General features: G+C 47.0%; 1 protein-coding gene across 1 annotated transcript in view; it reads left to right on the top strand.

Annotated features, from left to right (window-relative positions):
- Positions 1–17,278, top strand: part of LOC102258474 (CUB and sushi domain-containing protein 2-like) — a 223,335-nt gene that overhangs the window by 47,947 nt on the left and 158,110 nt on the right. The window contains exons 8-10 of the mRNA XM_014549497.1: positions 4,937–5,152; positions 6,577–6,765; positions 12,486–12,655. Of these exons, the coding sequence (XP_014404983.1) occupies positions 4,937–5,152; positions 6,577–6,765; positions 12,486–12,655 (575 nt within the window). The remainder of the gene's footprint in view (positions 1–4,936; positions 5,153–6,576; positions 6,766–12,485; positions 12,656–17,278) is intronic.

The following is a 17,278-nucleotide window of genomic DNA, read 5'->3' as shown; positions in this document are numbered from 1 at the left end:
GATCAGTGATTCTCTCTCATCATTGATGTTTCTATCTCTCTCTCCCTCTCCCTTCCTCTCTGAAATCAATAAAAATATATTTTTAAAAATGCACATTCCATGGGACCCAGCAATTCCACTTCTTGAAATTGACCTGAAGAAGAAAAATAAACTGTGCATCCAGGTTTCGCTGCAAGGATGTCTCCTAAAACATACTATTAATTGAAAAATTAGAAACTATTTAAATGTCTGTCAGTAAGGAAATGATAAATATATGGTGCAGCCACATATTACCTGGTACATGTAATGTATACTACTTATATAAGAAAAGAAATTTTGAAAGAAAAGCCAACGTATAGCCCCATCTAAGAACTGAAGCGCTTTCACTTTTGCCTTCAATGGGCCGACCTGTGGGGATTAGATGGCCTGCAGCTCCTTGGGCAGGGCAGAACCCGGCAGCTGTCAGGCGAGGCCATTTGTCCCCGTGTCCCCACAGTATTGTTCTTGAGCGGAGGGATCAGGACAGCGTCTTTGCTCATCCTGCAGAGCCGTTTCACCGCGCCTGAGCTGGAAGCTGCTCCGTGACGTGAAGAGGGAAAGAAAGGCAGCCCTTTCCATCCCTAGAGGAACAGCCCCTCCAGTCATGATTTTCCCTGTCTGGGCCCCTGTCATTCTGGGCCATGTGTTTCGTCTTTGCCTGGAAGTCAATGGAGTTCAACAGGTTTTTAGTACTTATTTGACACTTGCACTCATCCTGGTTGCTAGGAAAACATGGCCACTGAGTGTTGCCTGCCTTCGGGAAGGTTATGGTCCAGTGGCAGAGAGAGGAAGCCTAGAGATCTCTGATCTAGCAGGGCCAGTGCCGAGATGGAGCAGAGAGGTGGGGAGCATCCAGAGGCCAGCCCAAGGTGGAAGCAGGCCTGAGCTGAGACATAGGCCATTCTTCCAGGATGAGTGGGAATTGGCCAGATGAAAGGGGTTCCAGGCAGAAACAACAAGAGGTCAGTGACCTACGACCGGGTCATTTAAAGGCTTTGCCTAACTTTTATGAAATTGTAGAATAGCCAGCAGGGCCCCTGAGTACCTTTCTCAGCCTCATCCTGAGCCCCGTAAACACTAAGTTCTAACTACGCTGAGCTTTCAGTTCCCAGAACTTTCCGGGCTTTCTTTGCTCTCTAAAGCTTTACACAGCGGGTTGATTTTCTTCTCTCTGTGACACTTCCTCTTCCCTCAGTCCTCTCTTCTGCACTGTTCCCCTTGCGTGGCCAGCACTTCATCCTCCTGAATTCACCTCCTCTAATGAGCCTTCCCAACCCCTCTTCCCGGCCTCAGGTCTGGGTTGGGCTCCCCTCTGGGGACCCCAGTGGTCCTGCACCTTCCCAGGTCCACCCTTGGCCCCACTGCACAGAACTTGCATTTTCATCCTCTATCTCCCCCTGGACTCAGTTCTTTCAGACACATGTCTGCCTTGTTTCCTGCAGTTTTCCTGGCTCGGCTCTATGCCTGGCTCATAAGAAACTCAAGAAATATCTATATGAATTGAATTAGAGTGAACCCAGACCCTCTCCAAGGGGGCGCTGCTTGTAAGAGCATTTCGGGTAAATAGACCTATTAGGCTCCTCACTCTGTTTGCTCCCCAACAGGCAGAAGGCTATCAGTAGAAACTCAGAACTCTGGGAAATGCAGAATTATTTGTTTGCTACACACGCAGCCCAAGGGAACAGCCAATTCAGGAGCCCGGAGAAGGTATCCTTGCTGAGACCCCAGGATTGACATATTTCCTAAAATCCACAAGATGGTCTGGGAGTTAGATGAGCTGAGCAAAGAGAACACCTACTATGTGCCAGGCATGGCGCTTTGCATATGCTGTCCCTATCACTCCTCACTCCAAGGATTATATGTCCCCTGAGAGGGCGACACTGTCATCCACATATTGTAGTTGAGGAAACTCAAACTCAGGGTGTGCTGAGCAGCTGTGTCCCAGCCCCTCAGCAGGTGGGTGGGCTCTGACACAGGTCTGTCTCCCTCCGAAGCCCTGTCTTTCTGCTCCGGCCTGGGATCCATGTCCTTCGTATGACTCTGCGTGGTTCACTCCAGTGAAGTATTCGTTTATGTGTATCTGTCACACCAACTCTGGATTCAAGTGCCAACCTGGGGCCTCGCTTTCTGTGACAAAGGCTTCATTTTCTCACAGTGGCCAGAAGAGCCCCAAGCAATCAGCACAGCTGGGAAGCCCAGGGGTTTCATCTCAGTTGTTTACTCATCCTTAGAATCCCTGCCAAGCGTTCCCTCCTGTGGAGGGCTGTGTTTGCATGCAGAAGAAGAGAGTGCAAGGCGAAGCGCTTCATCAACTCCGCTGCCCCTCTTACTGCGTCTGGCCCCTCTCCACCAGCCCTGCGTTCCAGCTACGAGGGGAAGGGCCTACATTCCACAGAGCCTGCCCCAAGCTCTGTAGACCAAGAACCGTTTTCCATTTGCACACGTTTGTGTGTCAGGAGGATAGGATCCATGCGAACTCACATACCCATGTGTCTCCAAGCGTGCTCACACTCGTCATGTCAAGGACCGCAATCCCTGGGAAGCCTTCCCAGCCTCCAGACACCTTTGCTCACTCTTCCTGGGCTCCCACTCTGGATTCTCCCTATCGATGGTCTGTCTCCTCCACTAAACTGGCAGATTTTTCTCGGTGTTCCCCGCAGGCCTGGCACTTAGTATGTGCTTAGGATCTGTTTGAACAAATAGAAGGATGCATCTCAGTTACCTGGGCACAGACCATTTACAAGCTGCATCCCTGGTCCCACCACCTCTTCTGTTCCTCCACCCCCTACCCATAGAATCCCAAATATACCAGGCTCACTAGCTTCTACCAACAGAGAGGCCAGACTGAACACATCTAGAATACTGTAGCATTAAGAGCTTGGATCCAGCTGTCATTTATCAAAAACGTGTCAGTAATTATCTAGCGAAGTATTTCTCAAATGGCTGTGTGCCTACAGATCACCTGCGGGTCTTGTTAGCATACAGATTCTGACTCAGATCTGTGGCCGAGGCCCTGCATTCCTAACAGACTCCCAGGCGATGCCCCTGCTGCAGGCTCATGGACTCTGAATAGTAATTGGGTCCAGCACCCACCCCTCGTCTACCCGAGTTCCTGCCCTGGCACATCTGCCACATACACTCCCACGGGCACACACACTTGTGGGTGGACATGCACTTACACGTATGTACACCCAGTACAACTGCTTTATCTGGATAAGTTCAAGGGTTGCTTTGAGTGTTGAGAGCCTGCTGCTTTGTAACCTTTTTCACACCCGCTGCTCCTTGCTACCGGGTCTCTTTCTGTGGTGTGAGAAGCAGCGTCGTGTAGCAGCTTATTGCACAGCCTCTGCGGCCGGATGACCTCCGTTCAGATCCAGCTCAACCACCTGCTAGCTGTGACCTCGGACAAATGGCTTTCTCTTTCTGTGCCTCCGTTTCCTCAGATGTAAAATGGAGATGAGAATAATCGTACCCATGCCATAGCAGAATTAAATGAGTTTTCATATCTCCCCTTCTGATGGATAGGGGCCTACCGAAGAGTAACAGAGCGTGTAGGACGGTGACACACAAATGTTCATGAATATTATTGTTTTCATTTAGTGCCCTTCACCCCTTCCCCTCAGTAGAGCGCTCCCTTTCTCTTCCTCTCACTGCTCCTCCTTCTGCCTGTCTCCCTAATGCCACTCCAGCCCAAGACTCCGTTCTGCCCCTTCTCTGATGTGCTTCTGCCCTCCTCCGGCCCCTTCTCCATGCTATGGCTTCAAATAGCGCCTATTGGATGGCGACTCCCAGATCTACTGCTGTAGTCCCACCTTAATCCTGAACCCCAAATCTATGCTCCCAGATGCCTACTAGCTATCAATGCTTAGATGTTGACAACACGAGTGTTCAAAGCTAAATCCATTACCCTCCCACCACCTGCTACCCCAGGTAGCGAAATACATCACCTTCCTTTGAGTCAAGACACTCTCAGTCATGCCTTCATTTCTCCTTTGCACCTTTGCTGCTATTTCTGTCTTTCGCCCTCCCTGGGGTCTTGTGTCCATTTCCTTTTCTCAGCCCCTCTGCCCCTCTTGCCCACGGCTGCCATCATTCTAACTGTTCTCTCTGCCTCTTCTCCCTCCACTTCGTCCTCCTCGCAGCCATCAGCATCTTACTAAGCCTGAAATCTGATCCACTCTGGATAGGTTGGCTTCTCATTGCCCCAGAAAAATATCCGGCCTCGTCCCAGCCTGCCTTCCCAACCTCTATTCCAGATTGTTCCTGCTGAGTGTGTCCAGCCACACTGTGCGGTTCCCTGAGCCCTGGAACCCACAGCTCCTTCACACACACACCAGTCCCCTGCCTGAGACGCCCTCTCCCTTCTTACCTGGTTAAGCACTATGCATCCTTTTAAGACCCAAGTCAAATGTGTACTCCTTAGTGAGGCTGTCCTACACTCCCCTCTTCCTGCTGCAAACTGCTTCCCATTCTGCACCCCCTTCCCGTGGCATCTGGCCTGTGTTCATTATAGCAATCATCATTCTACTGTAGCTATTTGTTTAATGTCTTGTATATCCCCTTGTACCTATCTGGCCCTGGATCCTAGCCCATAGGAAGCACTCAACAAATATGCAAATGCTTGTGAATGAATGAATGAATGAATGGCGATGAAGCAGTCTCATAGAACTAGCCATAAATCTCCCTTTCAAATTTTGACAACTGTGAAGCAGTGTGCTTCTCCGTGGCCAGACCTGTGGGCAGTGGTGTGACCCAGTTCATTACGGTTCATTCATTCAGGTTCACCCACATGGACTCATCAGTGCAGGCTTGTACTTCTGCACACCCACACTTACGGATTGAAAATGTTTGTGGAGGACCTGTCCTGCAGCTGGGCTGCTTCAGCCATCTCACCGTCACCCTTCTGGTCTCTTGGCAGGTGTGTTCTTCACTTTCCACACCTTCCACCTGGAGAGTGGCCATGACTACCTCCTCATCACCGAGAACGGCAGCTTCACCCAGCCACTGCGGCAGCTGACGGGCTCGCGGTTGCCAGCCCCCATCAGCGCTGGTCTCTATGGCAACTTCACCGCCCAGGTCCGCTTCATTTCCGACTTCTCTATGTCCTATGAAGGATTCAACATCACCTTCTCAGGTAATGCCTGTGAAGGTCCCTTGGGGGAAGGGTACCCCGTCTCGCTCTCTGCTGCCAGCCCTGGTCTCCCAGCAGATGGATAGTGCTGCAAGCTCCAGTCTCCGGGAGAAAGACCTCCCTGCGGCAGTGACTGATAGCTGGGTTAGACACTGGACAAACGCCCTGTAATGGGCTTGGGAGGAGTTAGCAGGTGTTGGGGGCTCTCCTTCTCTGTAGGGGTCTAGGTCTCCCTCTGAGCATTACCCACCCAACTGGCCGGCCTAGAGGAATTCACAGAAGTCCGTTCCTGCCCTATACTTCTTTCTCCCAATTCCACTTCTATTTAAGAGGCCAGCCATTTAGAAAAGAGGAGAGGAAGAAGGGGGCTGGAAGGTAACATATCAGAGTGCTTTCGTTTTATTTGGGCTTCTTCACCAATGCTAACCTAGAAGTAATAGATATTTGTCTCTGTGTTTAGGAATCCTGAAAAGTAAACTCTTTACTGTGGCATTCAGGGAGAAAACAGGACCCTTTGCTCCTCCAGTACCAAGTCCCCTTTGCTGCCCTTATCCCATTGCTCCCCAGGGTCCCCCCTTCCCAGCCAGGAACCGAGATATCAGATGGACTCTGCCAGGTTGGGCAAGAGACATCTGGCCTCTAGGAAGTGGGCCTGGCCCAGCTCAGCCCCCTTCTATCCCCCGAGCAGAAGCCACCTGCCAGGTGCCTGGGCTGGCCTCCGATGAGACCTGGCCAGCCACTGTGCCTCATCTGTCTGAGACGGACCCTCCTCCCCACCACACAGAGAGATGCCCTCGGGGACAGGGGGTGCTCACATCTATGCTGTCACTAGAGGTACGAGGCAGGTCCTGGGCCCATAAATGCCACTCCATCGCGCTTGCCATCTGCCTCCAGTGCCAGCATCACGGAGGCGGCTTTGAGCGGAGCATTTGGATTCTTTTTCCAAGTGGAGCTTTCCCTCGACTGGGTCATACATTCTGACCCTTCTGAACCAGGCTGATTGGATTGAACTGGATGAGTGCCTTGGGAGAAAGAGGCGGGACAGTCTGCACACCCTGCAGCTCAGGGTTAATATGGAGATGAAGGGGGAGAGGAGGGAGGGGTCAAGTCACAAGGAACCACAGAAATCTCCTGGGAAGCAGGTTCCAGAGCGCTGTACCCCTCTCCCCCCCATTCATGGCAGTGAGGCATCCAGACCACCCAAGGCACAGCCCGTGTGTCCCACCCCTGCCTCACCACTGGTCTGTCAGCCTCTGTTTCTCTCAGGCTCTCTCCCCTTTACCCTTCGCCTTTGTGGATCGCTGTGTGTGTGCTCTGTCTTTCATCTGTGCCTCCATCTGTCTTTCTCTCTGGATCGTCTCTCCCTGGTGTTTTCCACTGTGACCCCGTCTTCTGTCTCTGACCCCGCTCTCCTGCTGCCCTTCCAGAATACGACCTGGAGCCCTGCGAGGAGCCTGAAGTCCCCGCCTACAGCATCCGGAAGGGCTTGCAGTTTGGTGTAGGCGACACCTTGACCTTCTCCTGCTTCCCCGGGTACCGTCTGGAGGGCACGGCCCGCATCACGTGCCTGGGGGGCAGACGGCGCCTGTGGAGTTCGCCTCTGCCAAGGTGTGTTGGTAGGTGGTCACGTGCTTTCATTTTGCTTCACTAATGGGGTGGGCCAAGCTTTAGTCAATCGGTGTGAGGTGGTGGAACACACACGGGCCAAGAGGCCAACAGGCCTGGGTTTGAGGACTGCCTTAGCCAGTTATCTGCAGTGGGGCCTTGGGTGGCCTAACCTCCTTCTGCTCCAGCCTCCTATTCCTGCTTCCTGGGCTGTTCCAAAGCCTGACCTGACCTGTGTAAAGTGGATCCATAGTAGGCACTCAAATGAAATTGACTTCCATACTGTCCCTCCCACTCCTAACACATCCCCATGGCTCCGGATGCCTCTTGCAGAGAAATCGGGGTAGAACACTGGTGCGGGGGTGGGCCTGTAGGAAGGAGGTAGGACCTTTGCCCATGGAGAGGCCCACGCTGTTGGGGTAGAGGGCGCCTGTACTGGTGTGATGGGAGTGAGATCAGCTGTAAACCCATAGTTATGTAGTACGTCAGGCAGCATTGAGATAAATTAAGTCAGCTCAGGAAGTGCCGGAGGTGGTTCTTTTAAAAAGAGTGGTCAGCAGAGGCCTCCCTGATGAGCTGACATTTTAGAAGCTCAGAGGAGATTCAAGAAACTAATCACTCATATCTGGGAGAAGACAGAGTAGAGGTCAAGGCCCTGAGCCTTGAGGAGCAGCGCAGAGGCCCGTCTGGAGCAAGCATCAGGGAGAACGGTAGATGATGAGGTTAGAGCAGTGGTTCTCAACCTTCTGGCCCTTTAAATACAGTTCCTCATGTTGTGACCCAACCATAAAATTATTTTCGTTGCTACTTCATAACTGTAATGTTGCTACTGTTATGAATCGTAATGTAAATATCTGATATGCAGGATGGTCTTAGGCGACCCCTTGAAAGGGTCGTTCGACCGCCAAAGGGGTCGCAACCCACAGGTTGAGAACCGCTGGGTTAGAGAGTTGGAACCAGGAGTCTGATCCAAGGCCCTGCTGGCCTCCCTGCCAGAGCTCTGGGCCCAGAGGGTGGGGAGAAATAGGGTGACCGCAGGAAGCAGGGACAGTTGCTGGCTGGCCCTCATTGTAAGGTTGACGGCTCTGCTTGCTTAATACTTGCCACATGTGGCTGCAAGGAACACAAGCCGGATTAGTGGAGTACTTACCATGCTGGCTGGTAGCCATGGAGCTCACGCTCAGAGTGAAATAGTACATAAAACTGCAGTTCGACAAACAGATAAAAGCAACACTACGCTAACAGAAACGCAGCGGCGTCATGAGGGCCTGGAGGTCAGCCTTGCTGGACAGAACTCCATGGAGCCAGGGCCCTGCAGGGGACAGCTGCAGAAAGGCTGCAAGGCGGGCTGGGCTCGAGCTGCACAGGCTCCAGGCTCAAGGTCAAGTCTCTGCTCTGCCACTCACAGCTGTTAGACCTTGGAGAGGCCACCAAGCCTCAGCCCCCACTGGAGATAACAATATCCAACTCAGGCTCTATTCCCCATTCGGTGACATCATTTACATAAACCGCAGGGTGCCTATAATTATCATAATTTTACCAATAACCTTTTCATATTATTTACTGGTAACCAATATCCAATCACCTTTTACAATCTCAGAAAGGAAACAGTGATACAAATAGATGCAGAATTCCATTTCTGACCAATTAATCCCAAAGTTTATCCTTTCTCCTGGAACCGTCCCTCTGAGCATTCAGCCACCCCGACTTGGGCACACATTCAGACACACACGTCTCTGCCCTGTGCAGGTTCAGTTTGTATCTAGCTGTTAGCAGCTCTTTTCTTCTCTGGGAAAATATCCTCAGCTAAGTGGCTCTGAGGGGCGGGGGGGTTCTTGAGTGGGATTATACAGGACAACAAGTGCACACTCCCTCAGCTTTGCCCTTGATCTCATTGCATAAACTCATTCTTTACCTTATTATTCTAATTACTGTTTATTCGTGACACCTCACAGTGTTTTCATTGTTACATTTTTCTTCTGATGCACATGTTATTAATAACACAGCAATTATAATCCCCTCTAAGAACCACCAGCCCTGCCGCAGAACCGCAGGCTGCAGGTCTCATGGGAATGCCCACCAGGGAGGCTCCCAGCTGCCACGTGCCCTGTGGGTGTAAATGGAACGACTTGGCCACACAGTGTTCCAGGAACATTCCCAGCCTAGAAGGAGATGAAAGCTCTGGGCTCTAATTCATGGTGTGATGGGGTGACACAGCCCCTGACCTCAGGGACCCCTGAACTTGATGTGGAACAGACAGTCCTGACCCCGGAGGACCCTGTCTGCCACACAGAGCCTGGCCCTGTCCTTGGGAGCTCCCGTGTGATTGAGAAGACCTAACCCTCTAGCTCGGGAGCCCCGGACTGATGGATAAGACACAGCCCCTGCCCTTGGTGAGACCTCTGCTGATGGGAATCACAGATGCCTGAACCAGCAGCAGCATTCTCCTGGGCATGTGACTGCTTGTTTCTCTGGAACATTTATTTGTTTCCACTTACGCTCGTGTTTGGCTTTTTAGTGCATCTGTTCGCTCACCTCCTCCGTTAACTTTGGAAACTCCCAGAAGCACATCACTCTATCCTCGCATTCCTTCCCTGGTACCCAGGGCAAGTGCAAGGGGGTGAGGACCTGGTGATTGGCCCCATCCACAGCTCTCAACCCTGATTCCCTCCTTATAAAGGTGTTGGGCATGTGGGGAGGAAGAGAGGGTCATGCTGGCAGAGATGGGCCTACAGCTGTTTTGCTGAAAACCAGGGACAGGAAGGGGATCCAGTAATATGCCAAAGCCCATGTTTAAGGGAAGCCAATTTTTAGGAACTAGGTGGAAGGCAAGAGGTGTCAGAAACAGTGCGGGTGCTATGAATATCAGGCAGCTAACACATGCTTCCCAAGAAATTTCTCGGGGTTTCTGGTAGTCCCAGAGCACAGGCAGTTAGGCCTCCAGATGGAAGCAGGTAAGCTGCGTAGATTCACTTGGGATCGATGAGGAAAGAAAGGAGGAATAGTACTTGTTAAAGGGCCTACTATGTGCTAACCACTCCCCATATGGTCACCTATTTTGTCATCAAATCTCATGCATTTATTTTCTGTAGTCTTATGAGGATGGTGTTATTGTACAGACGAAGGCAGATGAAGAGGTTGAAGTTTAGAGAGTAGATATAAGTTATCTCTCTGCCTCCAAACTCCATGCCAACCTCACTGAAGCACTTGCCCCTCCCTCGATGGAGGGAACTGGGGTGTGTCCCCAGAGAGGATGGAGAGCTGTTTTGGAGAGCCTCCCATGTGATGTGACTGAGTGATAAATGTCTGACTGTACATAGCCCTCATCACTCCCTCCCAAACCTCCCCCCTCATCTGATGCACCCAGAAAATTTACATACTCTAGAAACATTTCTACCTAAAGGGTCAGCAGCCCCCAGGGTACCTGCCCACCTCTGTCTGTCTAGCTTTATGCCTAGCTCACACATTCATCACGCACCTTTGGTCCATTTGCAAACAGGCCGAGGTTAGGTACCGGAAAGCCAGATCATGGCTATCTCGGGCAGTTTGGGGTATTCTAAGAAAATACCATGGATTAGGTGGCTTACAAAACAAACATTTATTTCTCACAGTTCTGGAGGCTGGGAAGTCCAAGGTCAAAGTGCCGGCAGATCCACTCTGGTGATGGCCCTCTTTGGGGTTTGCAGATGGCAGCTTTCTTGCTGTGTCCTCACATGGCACCGAGGGCTCTGAACTCTCCCTCTGCTTATGAGCACACTGATCTCATCACCAGGACCTCATCTAAACCAAATTACCTCTCAAAGGTCGCACATTGGGGATTGGGACTCCAGCATATGAATATGGGATGAAACACAAGCATACAGTCCATAGTAATGACTAACCTAAAGTCTTAGGAAACTAAAGCCAGTCCTGAACTGGAAAGAACCCACTGAGAAAGTTGGGACTTGGTAGTGGAACATGGTCACTATCTTCAAAGGTCTAAGAAGCAGCCTTGGGAACCAGAGAACACACAGGGTATAACCAAGCCTGAATGTACATCACATGCTTTGCTTACATTGCCCTGGCCTAGTACTCCAGGCTTAGGGTCATTAGGGGTGAATATATGGTCAAAGCGATGGCCCATTGGATGACTTCAGGGTGCTTTCTGCCAAGGACTATGCCTAGAAGATGGACACTGGGGGACGATTCAGAGGAAGCCGACTTGTTACATCAGTTTCAAAGATTCAATAAATTCTCCAAATTACTTCTATGTCCAGACAAAAAAAATGGACCTGCCACCTAGACTTGTGTTTTAACATCCCTCTGAACCTAATTATTTTTAGGATTGTACATCTCCTGAGGTCAGTGTACTCTGTATTAATTCATTTGTTCATTTGGCAAGTATTTATTTTATAGATGATCTGGGCTAAGCCTTAACAATTCATAGATTCATTAAGCATGACCCTAGCTCTCAAGTAATCATAGTTTGGGTGGGGGATCCAGGCCAGTAACAAGCAACCAGGGTGCAGTATTCTAGATGCTGTGATAGGGGGAGTAACAGGGAGAGGCGTCACAGTTATTAAAGACCTTGGGAAGCCAACTGCAGGGTTCTTCAAAGCATGCCGTGCCACTGAGGTACTTCCCCTTTCCCTCTTGTCTGCTCATGGCCGCCCTACCCAGGCACTGAACAGGCATTGGGATATAGAGCTATGACCAAGCCCTAAAAGATCCTCAGTGCAGTGGAGGAGATAGGAATAAGTCAAGTAAAATATGATAACTGCTACAAACAAAGTTATGGGGACAATGCAGAAGTAATAACTGATTCTTGAAGAGAAGAAAAATATTTGAGAAGAGGGTGTGAATTCATTAGCCCATTGAAAGAACAGGGTTCCAGTGGGTCCGTGGGAAAAATTTCCCCTGAGCTTCAGGGCCCCTAAGTTCCAGGACCAACAGGGATTGAGTTCTCAGCCCCCTCCTCCTCATAAATTGGGAGACTTGATCTAAATTGTAAAGCATAAGGTTCTTTATCTTTAAAACTGGGACTACCTTATGGGGTTGCTTGTTGTGACTAATGACTGAAATGATCCTTGTGAAGCTCTGAGATGCTAGCAATTATTATTCGATCTTGTCCTCTCTCAGTTTCTATCCTCCAATACAGAAAGGCTTCGTGTCTCCTCACTTGGCTGCCGCCATCCTCCCCTGACATCCTCCTCGGTCATTTCTGTTGCTATGATACCATGTGAACAGGTGTGGGGAATGGCTGCTTCATAGCGCTGTGAAAGTAAATGGTATCTGATGGGTTCGTTTCTGTTTCTGCAGAAGAGAGACAAACGTCTCAGTTTCTATCCTCCAATACAGAAAGGCTTCGTGTCTCCTCACTTGGCTGCCGCCATCCTCCCCTGACATCCTCCTCGGTCATTTCTGTTGCTATGATACCATGTGAACAGGTGTGGGGAATGGCTGCTTCATAGCGCTGTGAAAGTAAATGGTATCTGATGGGTTCGTTTCTGTTTCTGCAGAAGAGAGACAGACAAACAGAATGAGAGAGATAAAGAAACCAGGCAGAATTGTAGGAGGGCAGGTGTTAAAAAAAAAAGCTTTGATAAGCAGACAAATGGACAGATAAATAGGCATTTTGGCAGGTAGAGAGGCAAACAGCTTGTCAACGTTGTAAGGTTCTCCAGCGCTGTGAGCTGTTTTCCGGATGTAGCTGATGGGAGTTAATCTGTGATTGTTGTGATTCTCTTTCCAGCTGAGTGTGGGAATTCAGTCACGGGCACTCAGGGCACTTTGCTGTCCCCCAACTTTCCTGCGAACTACAATAACAACCATGAATGCATCTACTCCATCCAGACCCAGCCGGGGAAGGGGATTCAGCTTAAAGCCAGGGCATTTGAACTCTCTGAAGGCGATGTCCTCAAGGTAACGCTGGTAGATTGTTTAGCGCATGTATGTTATAGTATGCAAAAGTGTGGTCAGCACTCACTCACTTATCTCTGTGTGAATGACCCAAACTTTTCTTCTGCCCTCCTGAGTCCCAAGATATTATCCTCACCACCTGGGAGAAAGTGAGAACCTAAAAGAGAGAAGGGGTATGTGAGTATCCCAGAATGTGGCTTAGGAGCTGACTGCTCTCAAATACATATGTGATTGATTATGGGTTGACCACATAATAAGAAGAAAAGAATAATATATTCATTTAAAATGGCCAATGGATCATGTTTTCCATTGTGAACTCTGACCATCAACCTGGGTAAAGAAGAGCTGTGTGCATGTGTGTGTGCACTAGTGTAGATATGTTTGTGGATATAAATATATGTATAGATATGTTTTCACGTGTGTGAATCTGTGTCTAAGAATTCATTGGGTTTGAGGGATCTGTGTCTGTGCATACTTGTCTCAGTGTATTATGTGTGTGTGTGTGTGTGTGCGTGTGTGCATGCACGTGCTTATGTATGCTTTGAGCACTTGTTTGATGTGTGTGTGTGTGTGTGTGTGTGTGTGTGCACGTGCTTATGTATGCTTTGAGCACTTGTTTGGTTCACTCGTAGACTATTTCAGTGCATCATGATGATGGCCTATGTGTGGCAGTGGGGGTAAAGAAGGTAGGTTTAAGATACATGTAAGAGAAAGCAATGATAGGACTGGATGATAGAGGGGGTTATAGAGAGGAAATTGTTCAGACATTGAGCATACATATGACTTGTATTTGTGTGTGTGTGTGTTGCTTAAGAGTGTATCTCCAGTAATGTGTGGTATGTGTGTATGCGTATAATCAATGAGTTGACTGGAGGATTTATCAAAGAGCTGCCTTAATTAAAGTCGGTTATTAGGGAAATCTCACACAGAGTCTTCATTTTCATCCTAGGCCAGTACATTTTTTAACTCATTTTAATACGTCTTAAACCTCACCCACACACATACTCTAGCTGTCTCCCAGGACCATCGGATTTCTTGTATTCTGGCCCCTAATATCGGCAAGACAGGACAGACCTTTAAATGCAATAGTATGTAATGACAGTTCTATGCATGTGCCCATGAAGCAGGTGAATCTTCTACAGGCTCCCCTGAAGTGAGTGCAGGGACATAAAAACAGGAATGTCAGCTCGCTCGCTCTCTCTCTCTCTCTCACACACACACACACACACACACACACACACACACACACTGTAGCACCAGGAGCAGGCAGAGCTCCTACTATGGCCTCTTCCAGCTTAACTCTTCTCACCCCCACAGACTACTGGATGTTTCCCTCCCCCATGTTTACTCTCCCTCTGTAATGTGCCAACAGAAAATCAACTGGATGTGTGGATGTGTAAATATTCAGTAGGTCAGAGGAAGGGACCCATCTGAACAGTCAGAGCTAATTGCCCCTCTCTAAACAACAAAGGGAAACAAAAACTTTAAAAGCTCCTAATTTGTATTCCTAACAAGATTTGAGAGAATATTATATTTATGACACAAAAATAGGCAATAATGAAAGCAGAGCAATCTGAGATGAGGAAAGATTGAATAGAGATGAAAAACATGATCACCCAATTAAAAAATGGAATGGAGGCAATGAACAGAAGAGGGTAAACCACAGAAAAATGAAATTAGTTTATTATAAGATAAATTAGAGAGACTCTTCCACATCGCATAAGGAAATGAAAAAGAAGATGCGTTTATATTAATAAAATGTACAATCAATCCACAGTAAAACTTTATGTGCCAAATAATATAGCATGAATAAATTAAATAAAAACTGCAGAAATGTAAAAAATTTTAATAAAGTTACAGCCACCATGGAAGATTTTAATATACCTCTGTTACTCTCTGGCATATAAGGATTTAGATAGTTTGAATAATGTAACAGAATAAATCCAAAGAAAGTAGGAGAAAAAGACTTTTTTTAAAATATATTTTTATTGACTTCATAGAGGAAGGAAGAGGGAGAGATAGAAACATCAGTGATGAGAGAGAATCATTGATGGGCTGACTCCTGCATGCCCCCTACTGGGGGTCAAGCCTGTAACCCAGGCATATGCCCCAACGGGGAATCGAACCATGACCTCCTGGTTCATTGGTTGACGCTTAACCACTGAGCAACACTGGCCAGGCAAGAAAGATACTTTTAAAGATAAAGGCTAAATGACTAAAAAACAAAAAATAGCAATTATCAACAAAACCAACTATTTCTTTGAAAACTTTAGTAAAATAGACAAACCTGGCAGGACTGATCAAGGAATGAAGAAGTCACAAATATATAGTATTAATGATGGAAAAAAGAACATAGTCATAGAAATTATGAAAATAGTAAAAAGATATTTAGGAACAACTATAAGCCACATATCTGAAAGCTTAGATGAAATGGAATTTTTATATATAAAAGTATTAACATCAAGAAAAAATTTGAATAAACCAATAAATTATGATTCCCCCATATTCTCCTTCAAGGGCCCTGGGCCTAGACCAGCGGTTCTCAACCTGTGGGTCGCAACCCCTTTGGGGGTTGAACGACCCTTTCACAGGGGTCGCCTAAGACCATCGGAAAACACATATATAATTACATATTGTTTTTGTGATTAATCACTATGCTTTAATATGTTCAATTTGTAACAATGAAATTGGGGGTCACCACAACATGAGGAACTGTATTAAAGGGTCACGGCATTAGGAAGGTTGAGAACCACTGGCCTAGACTATTTTGCAACTAACAACTTCAAGGAACAATTAATTGTTGAAATAATCAAACTGTCTCGGAAAAGAAAAACATTAGGATCCATCTCCTAATTCATTTTATTTAAATGAGGAACAAGTAGAAACATTGACATCAAACTGAGTAAGGGCAGCATAAGAACAGAAGCTACTAGGCCAGTCTCACCTACGATCATAGGTCTAAAAATTCTACATACAATATATTGCATCTAGCTGGGTATTAAAACTAAGTGGAATTGATTCCAGGAATGTGAGGATATGTGTCATTAGAAAAGCTCATACTGTTATTTATTCGGCACACACTATGAAATTGCCGTTTTTGTTGGTCAAAACTAATTGAATATTGGCAATTTTATGCATGTGGTTCAACCTAATATCCTATAAACAGAAGAGAAAAATACATGATCCTGCCAATCAATGCCCCCCCCAAAACATCATGTAATGAAATTATATATCATCCATGATTTTTAAAAATATCTCATACAACTAAAGGCAGAACTTTCTTAATCTTCTAAAAAGTTTCTACCAACACCTACAGCAAACATTATTCTTAATGACAACACTTCCTAAAGATATCCAGTAAAGGCAGGTCTAAGACCAGTACTTCTATCTCCAATTGTATTCAACATTATACTGCCTCTCCAAGCCACTATAATTTACCACCACCCCCCAAAAGAAGATAGAAAGAACAAAGAAGCTATAAAATTTAGAAAGGAATATATAAAATGTCTCTTATTCCAAAAATACAAAAGAATCAACTGATAAACTATCAGAACCAATAAGAGAATTCAGCAAATTGCTGGTGTTTCTACAACCAATTAAAACATAATCGACGGGGCGGGGAGGATATGATCTCATTCATGATAGAAACAAAACTATATGGTATAAAGAATAAGCTTAACAAAAATGTGCATAATCTTTACTGAGAAAATAAAACCTTATTTTGGAGGACATTAAAATAAATGCAGGGAGGTTTCCTGTTCACGGGTGAACAAAAGGTATGAGCAGGCAGCTCACAGAAGAGGAAAGTAGAATTAATACACTTATGAAAAGATGCTCAACCTCAGTGATAACCAGGGACATACAAATTAAAGCAAGGTACCATTTCACACCCATCAAATTGGAAAAAATTAGAATGCCAGAAAATACTAAGTGTTGGCGAGGATATAAAGCAGTGAAAACTGTCATACATTATTAGTGAGATAAAATTGGTATTACTCTTCGGAAAGCAATCTGGCACTATCTGCCAAAGTTGAAGATGTGCCTTTGTTGCAACCAGCTTCTCTGTTCTAGATGTGTGTCCTAGAGGAACTCCAGTGCATGTGTGCATTCAAGCAGACATCAGCAATCGCATTGTTTGCCACTGTGTGTAAGAAGCTATCCATTTAGCATATTTATTTTTAAGCCAAGCCACCTTGCTGAGCTGTCAGATGTAACGGTACATGTATATCAAAACATCAAGTTGTGTACCTTAATTACATACAATTTTCATTCATCAGTTATGCCTCAAGAAAGCTGGAAAATAAAAACATCTAAAAGAGAGGGGAAATAGAAAGAAGCTGAGATGTAGCGGATGCACATAGATTCTCCTAGATTTCTCAAGGGGATGTTGCCATCACCTGTACATAATGGTGAACTGGACCATCGAAGCAATTTCTTATGGACAAGCAATATTCTGTTAAGAAATAAATGTATACAGAGACCCAATTCCCAATAGCAATAAAAAATATAAAAATATCCACGCCCTAACCGGTTTGGCTCAGTGGATTGAGCATCGGCCTACGGACTAAAGGGTCCCAGGTTCGATTCCGGTCAAGGGCATGTACCTTGGTTGCGGGCACATCCCCA

Source organism: Myotis brandtii, unplaced genomic scaffold, assembly GCF_000412655.1.
Source record: "Myotis brandtii unplaced genomic scaffold, ASM41265v1 scaffold555, whole genome shotgun sequence".
NCBI lineage: Eukaryota > Metazoa > Chordata > Mammalia > Chiroptera > Vespertilionidae > Myotis > Myotis brandtii.
The sequence above is the reverse complement of the archived record's forward strand: the minus strand, read 5'-3'. Positions and strand labels throughout refer to the sequence as shown.